This window comes from Budorcas taxicolor, chromosome 4 (genome assembly GCF_023091745.1).
Source record: "Budorcas taxicolor isolate Tak-1 chromosome 4, Takin1.1, whole genome shotgun sequence".
In the NCBI taxonomy this organism is placed as follows: Eukaryota; Metazoa; Chordata; class Mammalia; order Artiodactyla; family Bovidae; genus Budorcas; species Budorcas taxicolor.
The window spans coordinates 12,615,449-12,632,601 of NC_068913.1; the positions used below are offsets into that span (position 1 = coordinate 12,615,449).

The 17,153-nt window shown below is 38.5% G+C and overlaps 1 protein-coding gene across 1 annotated transcript in view; it reads left to right on the forward strand.

The window, feature by feature from the left end:
- VPS50 (VPS50 subunit of EARP/GARPII complex) overlaps positions 1-17,153 on the forward strand; it is a 136,782-nt gene that overhangs the window by 115,228 nt on the left and 4,401 nt on the right. Inside the window, exons 22-27 of the mRNA XM_052638565.1 lie at positions 764-844; positions 6,797-6,945; positions 8,186-8,282; positions 9,711-9,869; positions 14,625-14,746; positions 16,496-16,685. Coding sequence (XP_052494525.1) covers positions 764-844; positions 6,797-6,945; positions 8,186-8,282; positions 9,711-9,869; positions 14,625-14,746; positions 16,496-16,685 — 798 coding nt within the window. The remainder of the gene's footprint in view (positions 1-763; positions 845-6,796; positions 6,946-8,185; positions 8,283-9,710; positions 9,870-14,624; positions 14,747-16,495; positions 16,686-17,153) is intronic.

A 17,153-nucleotide genomic window follows, 5' to 3' on the forward strand; every position in this document is an offset into this window, starting at 1 on the left:
TCCTCAATATTTTCTTAAGAATTAAAAAAAAATAATTGTGTTCATAAAGTTTATGAGTCTGTAGTTAGGTTTTCTGTGTTATCTTTGGCTTAGAAATCAGTGTAGTATTAGTCTCCTAAAACAGTTGGAAAACATTGTTTTTTATATTTTTTAAGAGTCTATGTAGGGTTAGTACTTTTTGAAGGTTTTTATTAAATTTAACAATAACTGGTAAATATTCTGTTTCTTCTAAGGTCAGTTTTTATGAGTTTGTCAAGGAATTTGTCCATTTTGTCTGGTTTGGTAAATTTATTGGCATAAAATTATTCATAAAATTCTCTTATTATCCTTTTAATGTTGAAGAATCTGTAGTGTTAGCTGTACTCTCATTCTTGATATTGAAAATATGTATCATCTCTGTTTTGTTTTTTCTGTGTCAGTGTGACCTTTCGCATCCTTGGGTTCTTTAAGTATATGAAAATTTTTAGGCTTTGCAGTTGAAAGTAGTAATCTGTGGGAAAGAAATTCTGGTAAATTCTCTCCTGATAAATTCATTAGATTGATTGATGTTAGTGGGACACACGTGTCAATAGCTCTCTTGTTCCCTTGAGGGTGAAGATTTGACTTCTTTCCTTGATTATTTTGGTAATTTGGTGTTTGGAAACCCTCTGAATGCTAAGAATTTGAGTAAAAACTCATCACATACTTTTCACTACTTTAAAGTTAAAACATTTGCAGGGTTCTCTCCAAAGTGATGAAACGTGCTTTTCGTTGTCTTTTTCAGTTGGAATCAACAGGACTAGGTCTTAGCAGTAGTAGACTAAGAACAACTCTAAACAGGATACAAGAAAGCCTCATTGATCTGGTAAGTAATCGATTGGAACCCATTCTTTTTAGTTATTTAAGTAGAAATTGGTCATCTAATCAACTACATGTGAATGTGTTTCTATACATACGTTAATTTCCTGTGTTCCTAGTACACTGATTGCCTGTAGGAAGTGAGATGGACGTTTCTTAGAGCCAGATGGAGAGAGAAAGCTAGTATCACAAAAAAATATGATACTGGTTCTGTGTGCAGTGCAAGTTCAAAGAGAAGAAAGGTTTATCTTCAGAATTAATGTCTGAGAATGACTACAGGAGGATGCTCGACTTTGAAGAGCAGGCATGGGATTAGTGAGGAAAAGGAGGAGGAATGGTATTCAAATTAAGGTTCCAAGGCTGAGCAAGGGCTTGGAGGTGGCAGCAAGCCCAGCCCAAACTGACAGGTTTTTGTGATGGGGCATCTGTTTATGCCAGAGAGTTGTGTTGCAAAGATTGTTTAAGGACCACTTTGTAAATGTCTTTAACATTTGAGATGTTTGGATTTAATTGGCTATATAGTAGGAAGTCTTGATTCTTAACTGTCATGTGATGAAATGCATGTTTTAAAATGCTGTGTTTGCAAAACTGGGACTGATCCTCTAGAGTATTTAAGCCAACACAAGTATTTAAATAAGAAAAAAAAAATTTCTTAATGCTTGGTCACTGTAGCCAGAGACGTGTGTTCTTCAGTGCTTTTCTCTGCATCCATGAATTTTCCTTTATTCCTTCACTTACCCAAATAAGCGATCACTTTTGCATAAGCTCTATATTATGAGCATACTTCTTATTGAAGTTTTTGTAATCATTCATTCTTTTCAGCATTACTTATTTGGAATAATTATTATGTATCATGCATTATTGTAATAGTGGAAAAGTCATCAGTACACAGAGGTAATTCTCATCTTCTTGAAACTTACATCTTACTGGGGCAGCGAGACATATATATATGTAAGAGTAGCAGGTCCTGATAAGTGCCAAGAAGAAAATGAAGCAAGGTGATGGGACAGTGCTCTTCAGACAGAGATAAGAGTAAAGTGAGAGAGCCATGTGTGGATATTTCATGTGAGCACTGTTTATGCAGAGGAAATAACCTGTATCTGTCTCATCCAGTCCCCTTTAAATTTGGAGATCGTTTTTGCCCAGCACTTATTTTTAAAATAAACATTCATATTCATAGCACTTACTTTTGTATACAGCATCTCTTCAATATATGTATATAGAGTAAATGAATAAACTTGAATCCTTGAGTTTGGTGTCACCTGGATTAACCTGGCTTGTTTTCTTGGTCTTGTTGTCCACTTAATCCTGATATTCATTTGCAGAGTCAAAGCTTGTTTGACACAGTCATCAGGTTTTTTTTTGGTTTTGCGTAAAATCCATCATTGACTTTCAGCCCCATTGGCATTTATCTGTTTCGATTTTGCTTCTCCTTGTTTGACACTGAGTATAATCTTGACCTGAAGATCTTGTTTTCCAGATCTTAGCCTACAGCTGAATTATTTCTTGTCTCTGGCTGAATGCCTGATGATAGATGGGCCAAAATATACCACTGGAGTCATTCACGCCGGTGGTTCTCTGGTAGCTCTGCTAGTTACTAGCTTATGATTGTCAAGCCAAAATTCCAGATCTGACCCTTGAGTTGTGGATTAAATGCTGTTATACAGTGTGTAATGAAATAGCATGATCCAGTAAACAGTGACCAAACTAGCTGTTCTTTAAGACAAGCAGTCACCCATAACAATGTATCTGTAGCATCTGTCAGACCAGTTCTTGATGCATTGGAGATGTTTTTCCCCAGTGGTTTGTGGTTTAGTCGCTAAGTCGTGTCCGCCTCTTGCGATCCCATGGACTGTAGCCCACCAGGCTCCTCTGTCCATGGGATTCTCCATGCAACAATACCAGAGTGGGTTGCCATTTCCTTCTCCAGGGGATCTTCCTGACCCGGAATTGAACCCAGCCTCTCCTGCACTGCCAGCAGATGATTTACCAACTGAGTTATGAGGGAAGCCCCTAAATTGGTGTAATAGTCAATTTTATAAATGCATTTTTTTAAACCAGAGACAAACCCCTCCCTAATAAATAGAGTTTTCCTTCGGTACCTTGTCTTGTAAAGATGTTTATTTGTTTGCTTTTGGCTGCACTCTGGGTCTTTATTGGTATGCACTGGTTCCTCTACTTGTGGCCCAGCGGGGCTGCTCTTCGCTGTGGTGTGCGGGCGTCTCGTTGCCATGGCTTCTCTCATCGCAGACCACAGGCTCAGGCTCACGGGCTTCTGTAGTTGTGGCACGTGGGCTCAGTAGTTGTGGAATGTGGAATCTTCCCAGACCAGGGATCAAACCCGTGTCCCCTGCATTGGCAGGCGGATTCTCAACTACTGGGGAAGTCCCTAAAGATATCTTTTTTTAAGACCTTATTCTTCCCATCTCTTAAATCAAAGACTGCACTTTGCACCAGAAGCCTGTGGAGGCTGTTGTTCCCCTTCGTTTGTAAGGAGCACTGACCTTTGACATTTGACAGAGTCTCTCTGGAGTCTTGACTCCTCTGATGGATAAGACTCTACAGCAGTACATCAGAAGTTTTTCTGAAAATTCCCATTAGTTTCCAATGGTTTCCATGTTAAATTGTTGCTCATACTGATAAGTGTTATTTTATTATTTTAAAAAATATATTTGTCATTTACTAGACCTTGATCTCAGGTTTCCATAAGCTGGTATATAAATCATCTTCATTAATTTGCATCTACACTGGCAGAGAACATTAATTGGTTTCTTGCTATTCAATATATTTCTTGTCTATTAAAACAAATTATAGCCTAATCAGTCTGAAACCACTGGATGGAAGTAGTATTTTTTCCTCATATTTCTCCTACGTGTTCCTTAAAACTTTAATAAGCACTTTTTGGGTAATTTTCCCCACATATATTTTTTAAGTTTTGCTTGTCTTCAAGCTGTAAAAGTCAGAATCAAATCATCATGTTCTTTAAGATGCCACCTGAAACTGTTTATCATGTAAATTCACTGTAAACTAAGAAAATTTGTTTGACACATCAAATAAAAGTCTAAAAAAAGATGGTCTAATAGTGAAGTAGGAGAGAGGGCTGGCGTAGGTGGTGGTAGTATCAGAAATGTGAATTTTTAGTTATCTACCTGGTGATGCTAAATTGTTTGCTTTGAGACCTTTGACCAACTTTGAATCTTTGATGAGAAAAAATGTATTCTAAATTGATCCAGAAAAGTCCATAAATATGAATTTTCTTTGTGTTAGTACATTCGTGGCAGAAAAAGCTATAAATGTAACTTTCACTGTGAGAATAAAGATGACGGTTTCATTTCTTAAAGTCTTCAAAGGGCTGTATATCCTTTCCTTACTCTCCTGGTATGAGCTGAAACATGGGTCCTGTTAGAAGCTTTTCCATTTAAGTGCACAGTAAGCACATACCATTTATTTACGTCATGTTGACATTTTGGTGACTTTCTTGCTCTTCTTGAGCATATTTCCCCAGATGGGTCTGTTTTGAAGGTAGACCCATCAAAATTTGTTGATGGATTACAAGAGGAGTTTGACACTGGGAGGAGTCAAGGATGGCAGCTGACCTCTGGAGCCTGTGCCATTAGTGGGTGGATCAGGCTAAAGGAGCCGCATGTTTTAGGAGGACATCAGGAGTTCAGTTTCAGATATGTTAAATCCGCTGAAGATGAGAGACTGGTCAGGGCTTACATTTTGAGCTATTGACATGTGGATGGCATTTAACTCTGTGAGACCGGATGAAATTGTGTAGGGAGTAGAATGTAACTAAGAGAAGAGTCAGGAATAAAGACTGGAGCATGCTGGGTTCAAAGGTCAGGAGGAATACTCAGAGATGGAGGTTCAGAGTTGACTGTTGGACTTGGTCCTAAGGAGGCCAGTGGGTACTTAGCTAACTCTCTCTTTGTGGAGTGAAGCAGACAAATGCCTGATGGCAATGAATGGGCTTGAAAGAGAATAACAGAGTAAGAGAAGGTTCTCCATCAGTGAAACTGAGGAGGGTCAGCTCATGCCAAGAGGCATGCCACGAACTTAAAGTACAGAGAGGGCGAAATTGGTCCCTGCCTCGGGAACTCACAGCGCTGTAAGGGAGAACAGCCACTGACAGCCTGTGCTGTATGCCACATACGGGCATGCATGTAGATAGCGGTAACACAAGTGCATTTCTCGGGAGAGTGAGAAGTTTACAGGAAGGAGGCAAACATGAGTTCACACTTAAAAAGTGAAGTAAGAGCTCGGAAGACAAGGAGACAAGAGCTCTGACAGGAGCGTCAGTAGGACAGGCGTAACAGCAGTCCAGTGTGACCAGGTCTTAGGGGTGCAGAGATCATCTGGAAATGAGGCTGGCAAGGTGATAAAGCAGTGATGTCGTGGCAACAAGTTTAGGCTTTTTCTCCGTAAGGAAGGGATTGTCAGTTGAGATTTTTAAATTACAGACTGGTGTGATCACATGTCCATTTTAGAAAAATCACCTAGGTATTATTGAAAAATAACCCAGTGTGGAAAGTGGAGTAGAAACAGGAGAAGCCAGAGGGACTATTAGGGGACTTTTAGAATGGGTCTGGTCAGGAATGTTGTGAGGCCCTGGTTCTGATGAAGTAATGACATGAGGAAGAATCAGACAAGAGAGTTGTCTAGGCATGATGGAGGTGAGAAGGAAGAGGGGTCAAGAGTGATTCTAAGGCTTTTTACTTGGACAGGCTGGTAGGTGGTGATTAAATAGCCACCAGGATTAAATTATTAAATATAATAGCCCAGGCAACCAATTGGTATGAAACGGTATGAAATTTTGTGATTTTTTTTTTCAGTAGTGGGGTGATTTTTGTTCCTTTTTAGTAGAAGGAAATAAATAATGGAGCCATGACATTGATTAACTTGCGTGGTTCCGTTATCCTGATCGTCCTGAGAGAAAACACAGTTGTTCGCAAAATAACTTTTAAATGCTAATTGAGTAATTAGAGATGGAAGAGAGACAGTACCTGTAGTAGAAGACAGGCTATTAAAAAACAGAATAAAACCATTTTCTAACTTGAAAGGTTTTATAATGTATTATTTCCATTTTGCTAAATTTACAAACCTATTATGCCCCCAGAGTTCTATGCATTTGATGTCTCTTTTTTTTCCACAAGGCAAATGTTAAGAGATTTGTGATTATAAAATTGATTTAAAAAGTAATCTAGATTTACATTTTGTACCCTTCTAGCTTTGTTTATATTCAAGTTTTGTGCTATAATTTTCTTCGAGGATCTTTTAAGGTTCAGCCCACTCATCTCTTTGGACATCCCTTTCTTTTGTTTTCATCTGCCGTCTCCCTGCAGATCAGTCATCTCTGCATACACATATACAATACAGTTGATTCCATTTCAGTTTAGAACTACATTTTAGTCCTACCTTCTTGGGAATACGCCAAGATTACCTTGGTTAAAACTTCGATGTGAAAGGGTTGATTGATCACTCCACAGTTTTTTGCATTTTAACAGTTTGATCCTGGTGGGGCAGTCTCTTTTTCAACATTTATAAGTTCTTGGAAGACTTCTCACTATTGTCTCTATGAAATATTTGTCCCTTCGTAAGGATTAGTTTGAGTCAACTCCAGGAGTTGGTGATGGACAGGGAGGCCTGGCGCGCTGTGATTCATGGGGTCGCAAGGAATCGGACATGACTGAGCAACTGAACCGAACTGAACTGAAGGATTTCTTGTTTGACCACATTTAGAAAAATAGTGTATAGAGTTGGGTCATTTTCCTTTAGTATAAAAAGGAAAGTTCTACTAGTTAGGAACTATAAAAGGAGGGGAAAAGAACTGAAATCAAGTGTAATTAACATATGCCTGAGAGCATTTTAATTGTAGGTCCGGTATTGTAATATGCAGTCTGTTGCTGTTAAAGTTGCTGTTCCAGGCTGTGCGTGTGCACGTGTGTTATCTTTTCAGGAGGTTTCGGCTGATTCCGCTGCCACACTCACAGCAGCAGAAGAGAGGAAGGAGAAGGTGCCGAGTCCTCACCTGAGTCACCTAGTGGTGTTGACCTCTGGGGACACACTGTATGGGTTGGCAGAAAGAGTGGTCGCCACAGAATCCTTGTAAGTTATTAAAAACAGTTGCTTTGCCATTAAATAGTCAAGAAAGATGATAAACGTAAGCATCGTAGTCAATATTACTTAAATTACTCAGTGTTTCTGAGAAATATGTCCTAAGATAGAGTCACAGTCGATTTTTAAACTGGCATGGTTGATTTTTCAGTGTATAAGTGGAAGAAGGGAGATCTTTGAAGGTTTGTTCTTTGGCAGCATGATCCTTGCTTTAAGTGAGACTTCAGAGGAGCATGTTAGAGTATGCTGCTGCTGCTGTTTAGTCGCTGAGTTGTGTCTGGACTCTTCGTGACCAGATGGACTGTAGCCCACCAGGCTCCTCTACCCAGGGGATTCTCCAGGCAAGAATACTGGAGTGGATTGCCATTTCCTTCTCCAGGGGACCTTCCTAACCCAGTGATCGAACCCGGGTCTCATGCTTTGGCAGGTGGATTCTTTACTGCTGAGCCACCAGGGAAGCCCATATTATAGTATAGTTCTTTATATTTTCCCACTGAATTATGACTCTAGAGAAACTGTAGTTACACTGTCAGTTAAATGGAGTCGATCTTTGACCTTTGTAAATCACCAAGTTCTTTAGTATAAGCATGTAACTTCTTCCATAACATGTGGGCATGACTGAGCAACTGACGTCAGGCAGAATACTGTGAGTTTTTGTGTATGTAACCAAAGGTAGGGAAAAATAGAATGACTGCCAGCAGTCTTCGGGCTGAGTGACTCCCATTCACGCACACCAGCCTCCTGCCCTGAAGTTCATGTGTGTGCCTCAGCCAAGTTCCAGTTTATTTCATGTTACGAATGTTTGGGTTATTTCTGAAAAGCACCAGGCATTAAATCTGTGAATTCATGGGTCTGTTGTGTGTAATTTACATGGGACCTTTGAAAGAAATCCTTTCAGAAAATGCCATTGTCTTCTTTTCTCTGTCTTCTGCATTGTCAGTGCCCGTGTCTTACAGGCAAAGCAGCATGACTGTATACCTTGTGGTAACCAGCTCAGCTCCCTTGAAGTCACGCTCCTTTCACATCAGCTCGCATTCAGAGATAACTCAGCATTAGTTTTTGTGTGAATTGTAAATGAGTGTGTCAAGTGGCCGTGCATGGTCGTTCTTTAAAATGGAAAAGAACTTTGTTAAACTTTTGGTCAGAGATCTTAAAGATTAGTTACACAGAAATATTGACAGGCTCTAAATCCTGTGTTTCGTTTACATGGTAGGTTATTCATTCCCTTTAGGGTATTCTTGGCTGAGCAGTTTGAGTTCCTTCAGCCTCATCTGGATGCTGTGATGCCTGCAGTCAAAAAACCATTTCTTCAGCAGTTTTATTCTCAGGTCAGACACGTCTGGTATATCCTTTCGACTGTGAGCAAGATAAGACTGTCACATGTTGTTTATTTTATTTTTTTATTTTTTGCTAATGATCAGTGTCTCAACTTCAGGAGAGCTGGATTAGAGTATTTGTTTATTCATTCATGAATTCCTGTATTAACTAGATACTTACTGAACTCCTCATATAACTTTTAGTCTCATGAGAGAGCCAGTTAAAACTGTATTACACACTAACATATGGAAAATAGATAGCCTGTTGGAATTTGCTATATGACTCAGGGAACTCAAACCGGGGCTCTGTGACCCCCTAGATGGATGGGGTGGGAAGTGGGAGGGAGGTTCAATAGGGAGGGGACATATGTATACCTGTGGCTAATATTTGCAGATGTATGGCAGAAACCAACACAATATTGTAATTATCCTTCAATTAAAAATAGAGGAAAGAAACCCTTATTACAATGAACTATAGTTCTGGGAAAGAAACAGTGGCAGGGTATTTAACCTTGACTAGAGATGGGGTGGGTATAATTGGCAGAGAAATGCTGTCTTGAGGAAATGATGTTTAAACTGGACTGAAGAGGAAGAGTCAGGAGTATATATATAATTTTTAATCTGTGTTTTTGATATATTTCATTAGGTTTATATAATTTAATTTTTATTTTTAAAAATTTTACAATTTTTTTTTATATTGGAGGATAATTGCTTTACAATGTTGCGTTGGTTTCTGCCATACAACAACACAAATCACCCATAAGGGGTATATTTTGACTGAGGCAGTGGCCTATATGAAGACCCACAGGTGAGAGAGAGGCATTGGTGGAGCTGAGGAAGATTCAGATTCTTAGACAGGGGAAAAGGGATAGTGATGAGAAAGATGGCTAGAGTGAGTAAGCTGAAGTTACGTGACATCCAGCGCTCCCAGCCGGGAGTTGGACTTTGTTCCAAGGGTACTGAGAAGCTGCTGGAGGATTTGAAAGAGGCGATGAGTAGCACAGTGAGGTGTGTGTTTTGGAAAGAGAGACGTGGGGGTGGTGTGAAGAATGGACTTTAGATGGCAAACGTAGAGACCAGGACACCAGCCTGAAGACTTTGGACTACTTCAGGTAAGAGATGATCGGATCTTGAGTTGCAGTGTGGAAATGGGAATGGAAATGGAGAAAAGCAAAAGAATTAGATAAATATTTGCTCATCTCCATGAAAATCTGTAGTTTTACTGTTGTATTGCCAGTTGACTGAAGCATACTGAATGTCTCAAAATTATATTTCGAGTAAGATCTTTCGCCCACAAGTTAAAGTATTTTCATAATTTATATCTCCAAATGTATAGTGTTTTATTTTCAGATACGATGTGTACTAGAAATGGGGGCAAAATAGTTTTTATAAATTTGATACTTTGAGAAAAAGTTTGGTTTTCTGTGAAATTTGTTTCAGACGGTCTCAACGGCCAGTGAACTACGCAAACCAATTTACTGGATTGTAGCTGGTAAAGCCATTGATTATGAACAGATGCTGCTGCTAATGGCTAATGTGAAATGGGATGTAAAAGAAATTATGTCACAGCACAACATATATGTAGATACACTGTTGAAGGCAAGTATTCTGGGAAACACCTTTGTTAAAGATGTTTATAGTATGAAACTATCCCTGTAATTGCGGTCACTCTGAAGTTGTGAGATTATGGTTTTTACCGTATTTGAGCATTCTTGTGATCTTAAAGCTCCTGAATTGGATTTGGATTTCCTTCCAAATTTTGTGTTCTTTTAGATCCAAGAATACTTTGCAGATTTTGTCTTTGCTCACCAATTTCCCATTTTGAGTTAGAGTTTGATTAATGTGTCTTGGCTGCCTTTCGTATTACATAATCTCAATAGCCATGGCTGTAGTGACAAGAAGACCTTTCTATAGTTGCGTTTATATTCATTGGTGAGAGATCATACTCCTGGCTATTCTAGTTGGTTTTTCCCAGAAATCACATTAACTTTTGCTGTGTGACATGCAAACACCATTGTGTTTAATGACTTAAATTTATAAGTTTTCTGAAAAGAAGTGTAGTTGTTTGGTTTTTTCATTTATGTATCAAGAGGTATTTATAAATCATCTGACAGGTGTCGAACACTGACCTAGCTGCTAGCAATACAGTTAGTTGTGAACTAAGGAGCTTAATGTGCCATCAGGGTATTAATATGCTGGAGCAGGGACAACAGTAAAGAGATATATAATGTGTCAGGTGGTGAATAGTCTTGTGCAAAAACAACCAGCAGAAGAGGGATAGAGAGTGGCCGAGTGTGGGTTGGGGGAGGAATGCCATCTATTTCCTTGTGGTCAAAGAAGGACTCAAAGTGATAATGAGAGGCCTGAAGGAAGTGAGGCGATGAACCATGAGCACGTCTGAAGTGAGGCAAGAGCAACTGAGAAAATGAAAACAGCTTTCAGAAAAGTGTTGCTTTTCATATTTGTCAGCGAAAAGAAAGCTGGCCCTTCCTGACTCCCTATTTATCTCATTTACACAAACATTCTTACCTGCTTCATCCAAGGCAGTAAATAATAGCCTGGAATACTTGAGAACCAGTCAACAAACCCAGAGATCAAAGCAGAGACAGCAGCCAGATTCATCTGGGGTGCCAACTCCCAGCGCTTCTAGGACCGTTCTGGAGGGCTGGGTTGAGGATTTTGAGACTGTCCTCAGAGTCAAGGAACTGTGGGTGCCAAGATCCAGTTAAAAGTGTCCAGGTGTTAGCACAAGATCTGCACATCTTGATATTGCCAGCCTGGAAGGACTGATTTCTCGAGCACCCAGGTGACTTCAGCTGGGAATTTTAATTTGGAATATAAAAGATACATGTAATTTATAATCACGCTTTTTTGAACAGTTTTATTTTTGAAAAGTTGATTCTGTTCTTTATGACCTGCTAATTAGAGTACTAACAAGTAGAAGATATTAAGAAGAGGTGGCAGGAATACACAGAACTGTACAAAAAAGATCTTCACGACCAAGATAATCACGATGGTGTGATCACTCACCTAGAGCCAGACATCCTGGAATGTGAAGTCAAGTGGGCCTTAGAAAGCATCACTGTGAACAAAGCTACTGGAGGTGATGGAATTCCAGTTGAGCTATTTCAAATCCTGAAAGATGATGCTGTGAAAGTGCTGCAATTCAATATGCCAGCAAATTTGGAAAACTTAGCAGTGGCCACAGGACTGGAAAAGGTCAGTTTTCATTCCAGTCCCAAAGAAAGGCAATGCCAAAGAATGCTCAAACTACCACACAGTTGCACTCATCTCACACACTAGTAAAGTAATGCTCAAAATTTTCTAAGCCAGGCTTCAGCAATACGTGAACCATGAACTTCCAGATGTTCAAGCTGGTTTTAGAAAAGGCAGAGGAACCAGAGATCAAATTGCCAACATCTGCTGGATCATGGACTAAGCAAGAGAGTTCCAAAAAAAACATCTATTTCTGCTTTATTGACTATGCCAAAGCCTTTGACTGTGTGGCTCAAAATAAACTGAAAAATTCTGAAAGAGATGGGAATACCAGACCATCTGACCTGCCTCTTGAGAAATCTGTATGCAGGTCAGGAAGCAACAGTTAGAACTGGACATGGAACAACAGACTGGTTCCAAATAGGAAAAAGAGTACGTCAAGGCTGTATATTGTCACCCTGCTTATTTAACTCATATGCAGAGTACATCATGAGAAACGCTGGACTGGAAGAAACACAAGCTGGAATCAAGATTGCTGGGAGAAATATCAATAACCTCAGATATGCAGAGGACACCACCCTTTTGGCAGAGAGTGAAGAAGAACCAAAGAACCTCTTGATGAACGTGAAAGAGGAGAGTGAAAAAGTTAGCTTAAAGCTCAACATTCAGAAAACGAAGATCATGGCATCCAGTCCCATTACTTCATGGGAAATAGATGGGAAACAGTGGAAACAGTGTCAGACTTTATTTTTTGGGGCTCCAAAATCACTGCAGATGGTGATTGCAGCCATGAAATTAAAAGACACTCCTTGGAAGGAAAGTTATGACCAACCTAGACAGCATATTGAAAAGCAGAGATATTTCTTTTCCAACAAACGTCTGTCTAGTCAAGGCTATGGTTTTTCCTGTGATCATGTATGGATGTGAGAGCTGGACTGTGAAGAAGGCTGAGCACCAAAGAATTGATGCTTTGAACTGTGGTATTGGAGAAGACTCTTGAGAGTCCCTTGAACTGCAAGGAGATCCAACCAGTCCATTCTGAAGGAGATCAGCCCTGAGATTTCTTTGGAAGGAATGATGCTGAAACTGAAACTCCAGTACTTTGGCCACCTCATGTGAAGAGTTGACTCATTGGAAAAGACTCTGATGCTGGGAGGGATTGGGGGCAGGAGGAGAAGGGGACAACCCAGGATGAGATGGCTGGATGGCATCACCGACTCGATGGATGTGAGTCTGAATGAACTCTGGGAGTTGGTGATGGACAGGGAGGCCTGGCATGCTGCGATTCACGGGGTCGCAAAGAGTCGGACATGACTGAGCGACTGAACTGAACTGAATTAGAGAACTTGGGCTTCCTTAACGTGGCTCAGCAGTAAAGAATCCCCCTGTCAATGCAGGAGACTTGGGTTCCCTGGATGGGATGATCCCACGGAGGAGGAAAATGGCAACCCACCCCCGTATTCTTACCTGGAGAATCCTATAGACAGAGGAGCCTGGTGGGCTATAGTCCATTGGGTTGCAAAGAGTTCGACACAACTTCGCACTAAACAACGACAACAATTACAGTACTTACGGATATGCAAGAAAAAAGAGACTTCTGCCCTCAATGAATATACATATATATATACTAGAAAGAGGCTACTTGCTTCAACTAGTCTAAATTTCAAGAAATATTATAAGAAAGAGCCAGTGTTACTCAAATTATTAACCTGAATTCAAGTTTCAGCAGCTTAAGACTTTCTCTCATAAGGGAACTTTTATGATGAATTGTTCTTTTTGTTATTTTCCCAAGTTCAAACCTTTAGTTAAAAGCAGTCTGCATTTGTTGTCCCAAATGGATCATAAGTAAAATGAAATAATTTTATTATTCATTTAACAGTAAGCATTCTTGAAGATTGGATTTAGAAATGAGTAGAATGGCATTTTATACAATAAGCATATAAATTTATCTTTAAAATATTAATAAGAAGTATTGTGACTTTTAAAATCTAAAGCAGCTTTTACTGTAGTGAAGCATAAATCTGGTAGCAAATACTACTGGTCCTGCTAGATTCATGAAATGAAAAAAGAGGAAGAGCAATTACTTATTTACTTTGATTTTCAAAAGTAAGCTTAATGGATTGAAGACCCACTTCTTTCTCATAAATAATTAAAAGTTGCTAACTGTCAAAGAATAAATCATCAAAAAAATTGTGATCTAGGAAGTAGCAAAGGATAGCACAACCATCATGTAATAGTGGTGATGATCAGTTTAGATTTTTTTCCAACATGTGTGTTATTTGAACACATTGTCAGTCTTGACTTGTTACGTATTGCATAGCTTCTTTGTTGAGGAAACTAGAGAGAAAATACGTTGTAAGGGCTGTTAAATTTTTTTGAACTGGTATTGTCAAGAAAGAATCAACAGCATTTACTTTTGTTAATGAACGTATTTAGATGATAATAGTCCCAAGAAATCAGAAATATAAATTTACTGAAGGGTGAGCCATCTGCTGTTTTCATGTTGTTGGAATTGTCTAAATTATATATGTTTTTATTTTTAGGAGAGTAGTATCATAAAAGGTACTGATGAGTAATAAAAATGTTCAGTTTTTCTGTAGGTTATGAGATAATATGGAGTTTTTTTGGTGCTGAAAATTTACAGCTATTACATGACTTGAATCTTTCAGTATGTAATCATTTATTGATACTTACTTTAAAAGAATGTTTAGGAAAGAGAATAATTTATCAGACTGCTCTCTAAGGAGTACAGCTACAAATTACAAATAGTTTACTCTGAGTTGAAAGCTCATTAAAACATTTTTTAAAAATCTGGGTCTCTTGAAGATATTTTTAAAGACGTATTCGTTATTAAGCCTTTTTTAACCACACTGACAGTCATAGAAAACTTGAGATATAGAAACATTCGAATATTGTTTAATCAGTTAATGGCACTTACTTCCTTTGAGAGGAAATGTAGTGTACTCTATATTACAACATGATTAGTCAATTTCATGTACTTCACAGTAAGTCCAAATTATCTTGGGCATTATCTCTTTTTGTTTTACTTGATTTCATTCTGAGTCTTTTAGTCCTTTTTTGCCTCTAAGATGGGAAAGCATTATAATTGTATTCACATATGGCTATGATTTTTCTTAGGAATTTGAGCAGTTTAACATGCGGTTAAATGAAGTTTCTAAGAGAGTTCGGATACCCTTGCCCGTGTCTAATATACTTTGGGAACATTGTATACGCCTGGCTAATAGAACTATTGTGGAAGGGTAAGTTTTCCATGAAAGCATATCTGATTCTTCAGTCATAATATATGAGTAACATTATGTGTTATCACCAACAGATGCAGAGAATAGATAAGAGATGGTGATAAATGGCAGACAGTCTCATAATAATTCAGAGACGTTAAATCCTACTGTGTCCCTTTTTTTCTTTCTGATGACTTAGAATCAACTATTTGGAGTGAGGAATGTAGCATCTAATGGTTATCTGAAAGTTAAACTATTATTACCAAATATAATTATGCTGATTTTTATTATACATCCTGTTCATTGATTACTGTTTGTCATTTATTGGACCAAGCCCTTTACAGGATTCTGTCATCAAATCCTAACATAAACTCTCTTTGATAGTACAGTTCTCTGCTTTGTCAACAGAAAGATAGCTTTGCCTCAGAAAATCAAGGCTACAGAGTTTAAGTAACTTGTCCAGGTTCACTCAGTCTTTGAAATGCAGAGAAGGCTTAATATCTCCTAATTTTCTCATGGCAAAATCAGTCCTCAAAACCACTATATCACTGCTTATAATATCATTATTATATCCTTGTAAACCATATAAATCTTTCATATGTTGAGTTTACAGATCAAAAGTAATTTTCCCACTTACTCAGAAGTCATGTTTATACTCTGTCCATAACATCGGGAACACAAATAAAAATTAGTAATACATTTAAAATATAGCTGGAAAGCAAGCTTCTATTTCAAAGACCATCCACAGTGATCTAGAATGGCACATCAGCTGAAATTTCACGCTGTCGTTCATCTGATTTCTCTTCAGTTCTTATTTGTTATAGAAAAGAATGTGTCAGAAAGAGGAAGGTGACAATGGCAAGCTGACAGCAGCCTTGGCATTTTGTATTGAAGTAAGCAGTGCTGTAAATCCCAAGATGTCTCTGCGTCAGCAGTCATGACGGATTTACTGTTAATAAATTTGTTTAATAGTAGAATAGTGACAAGCAAATATTATATGTTTCAATATAAACACTTTATTAGGAAAAAAAAAGCTTTATCACTTTAAATAATATGAGCTAGTCTTCTTGCAGATTTTCTTAGGGGAAGTACCTCATCTCCTCAGATTGAATTCTCCACATTTTGTGTGATTGAAGGAATGAGACTCTGACTTAATGAATAATAAAATTGTACTGTTAGGGTTAGCAAATATATTCTTATTACTGGCCCACCTTAGGACATGCAGCTTTTTAGTAGTGTGGGGTCTCAGAAATAAGTCTATAAAAGTGTTTTATTATGAGAAATATTATATACTTTCTATGCTTCCGTTTCTTAGGTTTGCTGAATGTTTATGGGAGAGTTATTTCATTTGTTTTCTTTGCATTGAGTAGTTATATTGAACAGTTTTATGAAGCTAAGATTACTAGAGAATATTCATAGCTTAATTTTATAAATCTCTGCAGCCAGATTAACTAGAATGTCAGTTTAACTTTCTTACAGATGAGTATGTTAATTGATTTTGCAGAACTCTGGCCTGTAGAACAGCAAAGAACATTAGAAGTTGCTTGATCTCTTTGCTTTGCAGATGAGAAAACTGAGGCCCAGATAAGTAAAATGATTGCTGAGTGACAGGGCCCAAACACAACACAGTCCTTCTGACTCAACACTTATGTCCTCTTTTTCTTATAGCATCTCAGCAAATGTGGGTTAGAGAAAAGTTTAATAAGTGCCTAAAGGTTTCTTTTCCTAACCATCCCATCACTGGTGCTTTTTTATTATTGTGTATCTTAGATACGCCAACGTCAAGAAGTGTAGCAATGAGGGTCGTGCCTTGATGCAATTGGATTTTCAACAGTTTTTAATGAAACTTGAAAAGCTAACTGATATCAGACCCATTCCGGATAAAGAATTTGTGGAAACCTATATTAAAGCGTACTACCTAACCGAGAATGACATGGAACGCTGGATCAAAGAGCACAGGGTGAGAGCTGAGAAGCAGTTAATTAAATGTTCACTCCTCCTCTTTTGTGTTGTGCTTGTGTGGTATGTTAGATAACTCAAAATCATGGATGAAACCAACTTTTTTTTTTTTAGCATGATCTACTTAGGCCAGTTCTTTACCACATTCACATTGTGTCTGTGCAGCGCCCCTTGCCTCATCAGACCCTTTTGAGACTTTGTGAACTGTAACAGTAATTATCTGGAAAAACAGAGTGAACTTTAGCTGTCTTTGTCCTGCAACTGTGTTGTAGGAAAAGAGCTGCAGTTGGTAAACTTTAGGACAAACACAGGAGCATTGAAATGGTTCTCAAGCTAAAGTCTATATATAACTTTTAGAAAGCTGGGGTGGATTGCCATTTCCTTCTCCAGAGGATCTTCTGACCAAGGGATTGAACCATGTCCTTTGCATCTCCTGCTTTGGCAGGCAGGTTCTTTACCACTGCCGCCA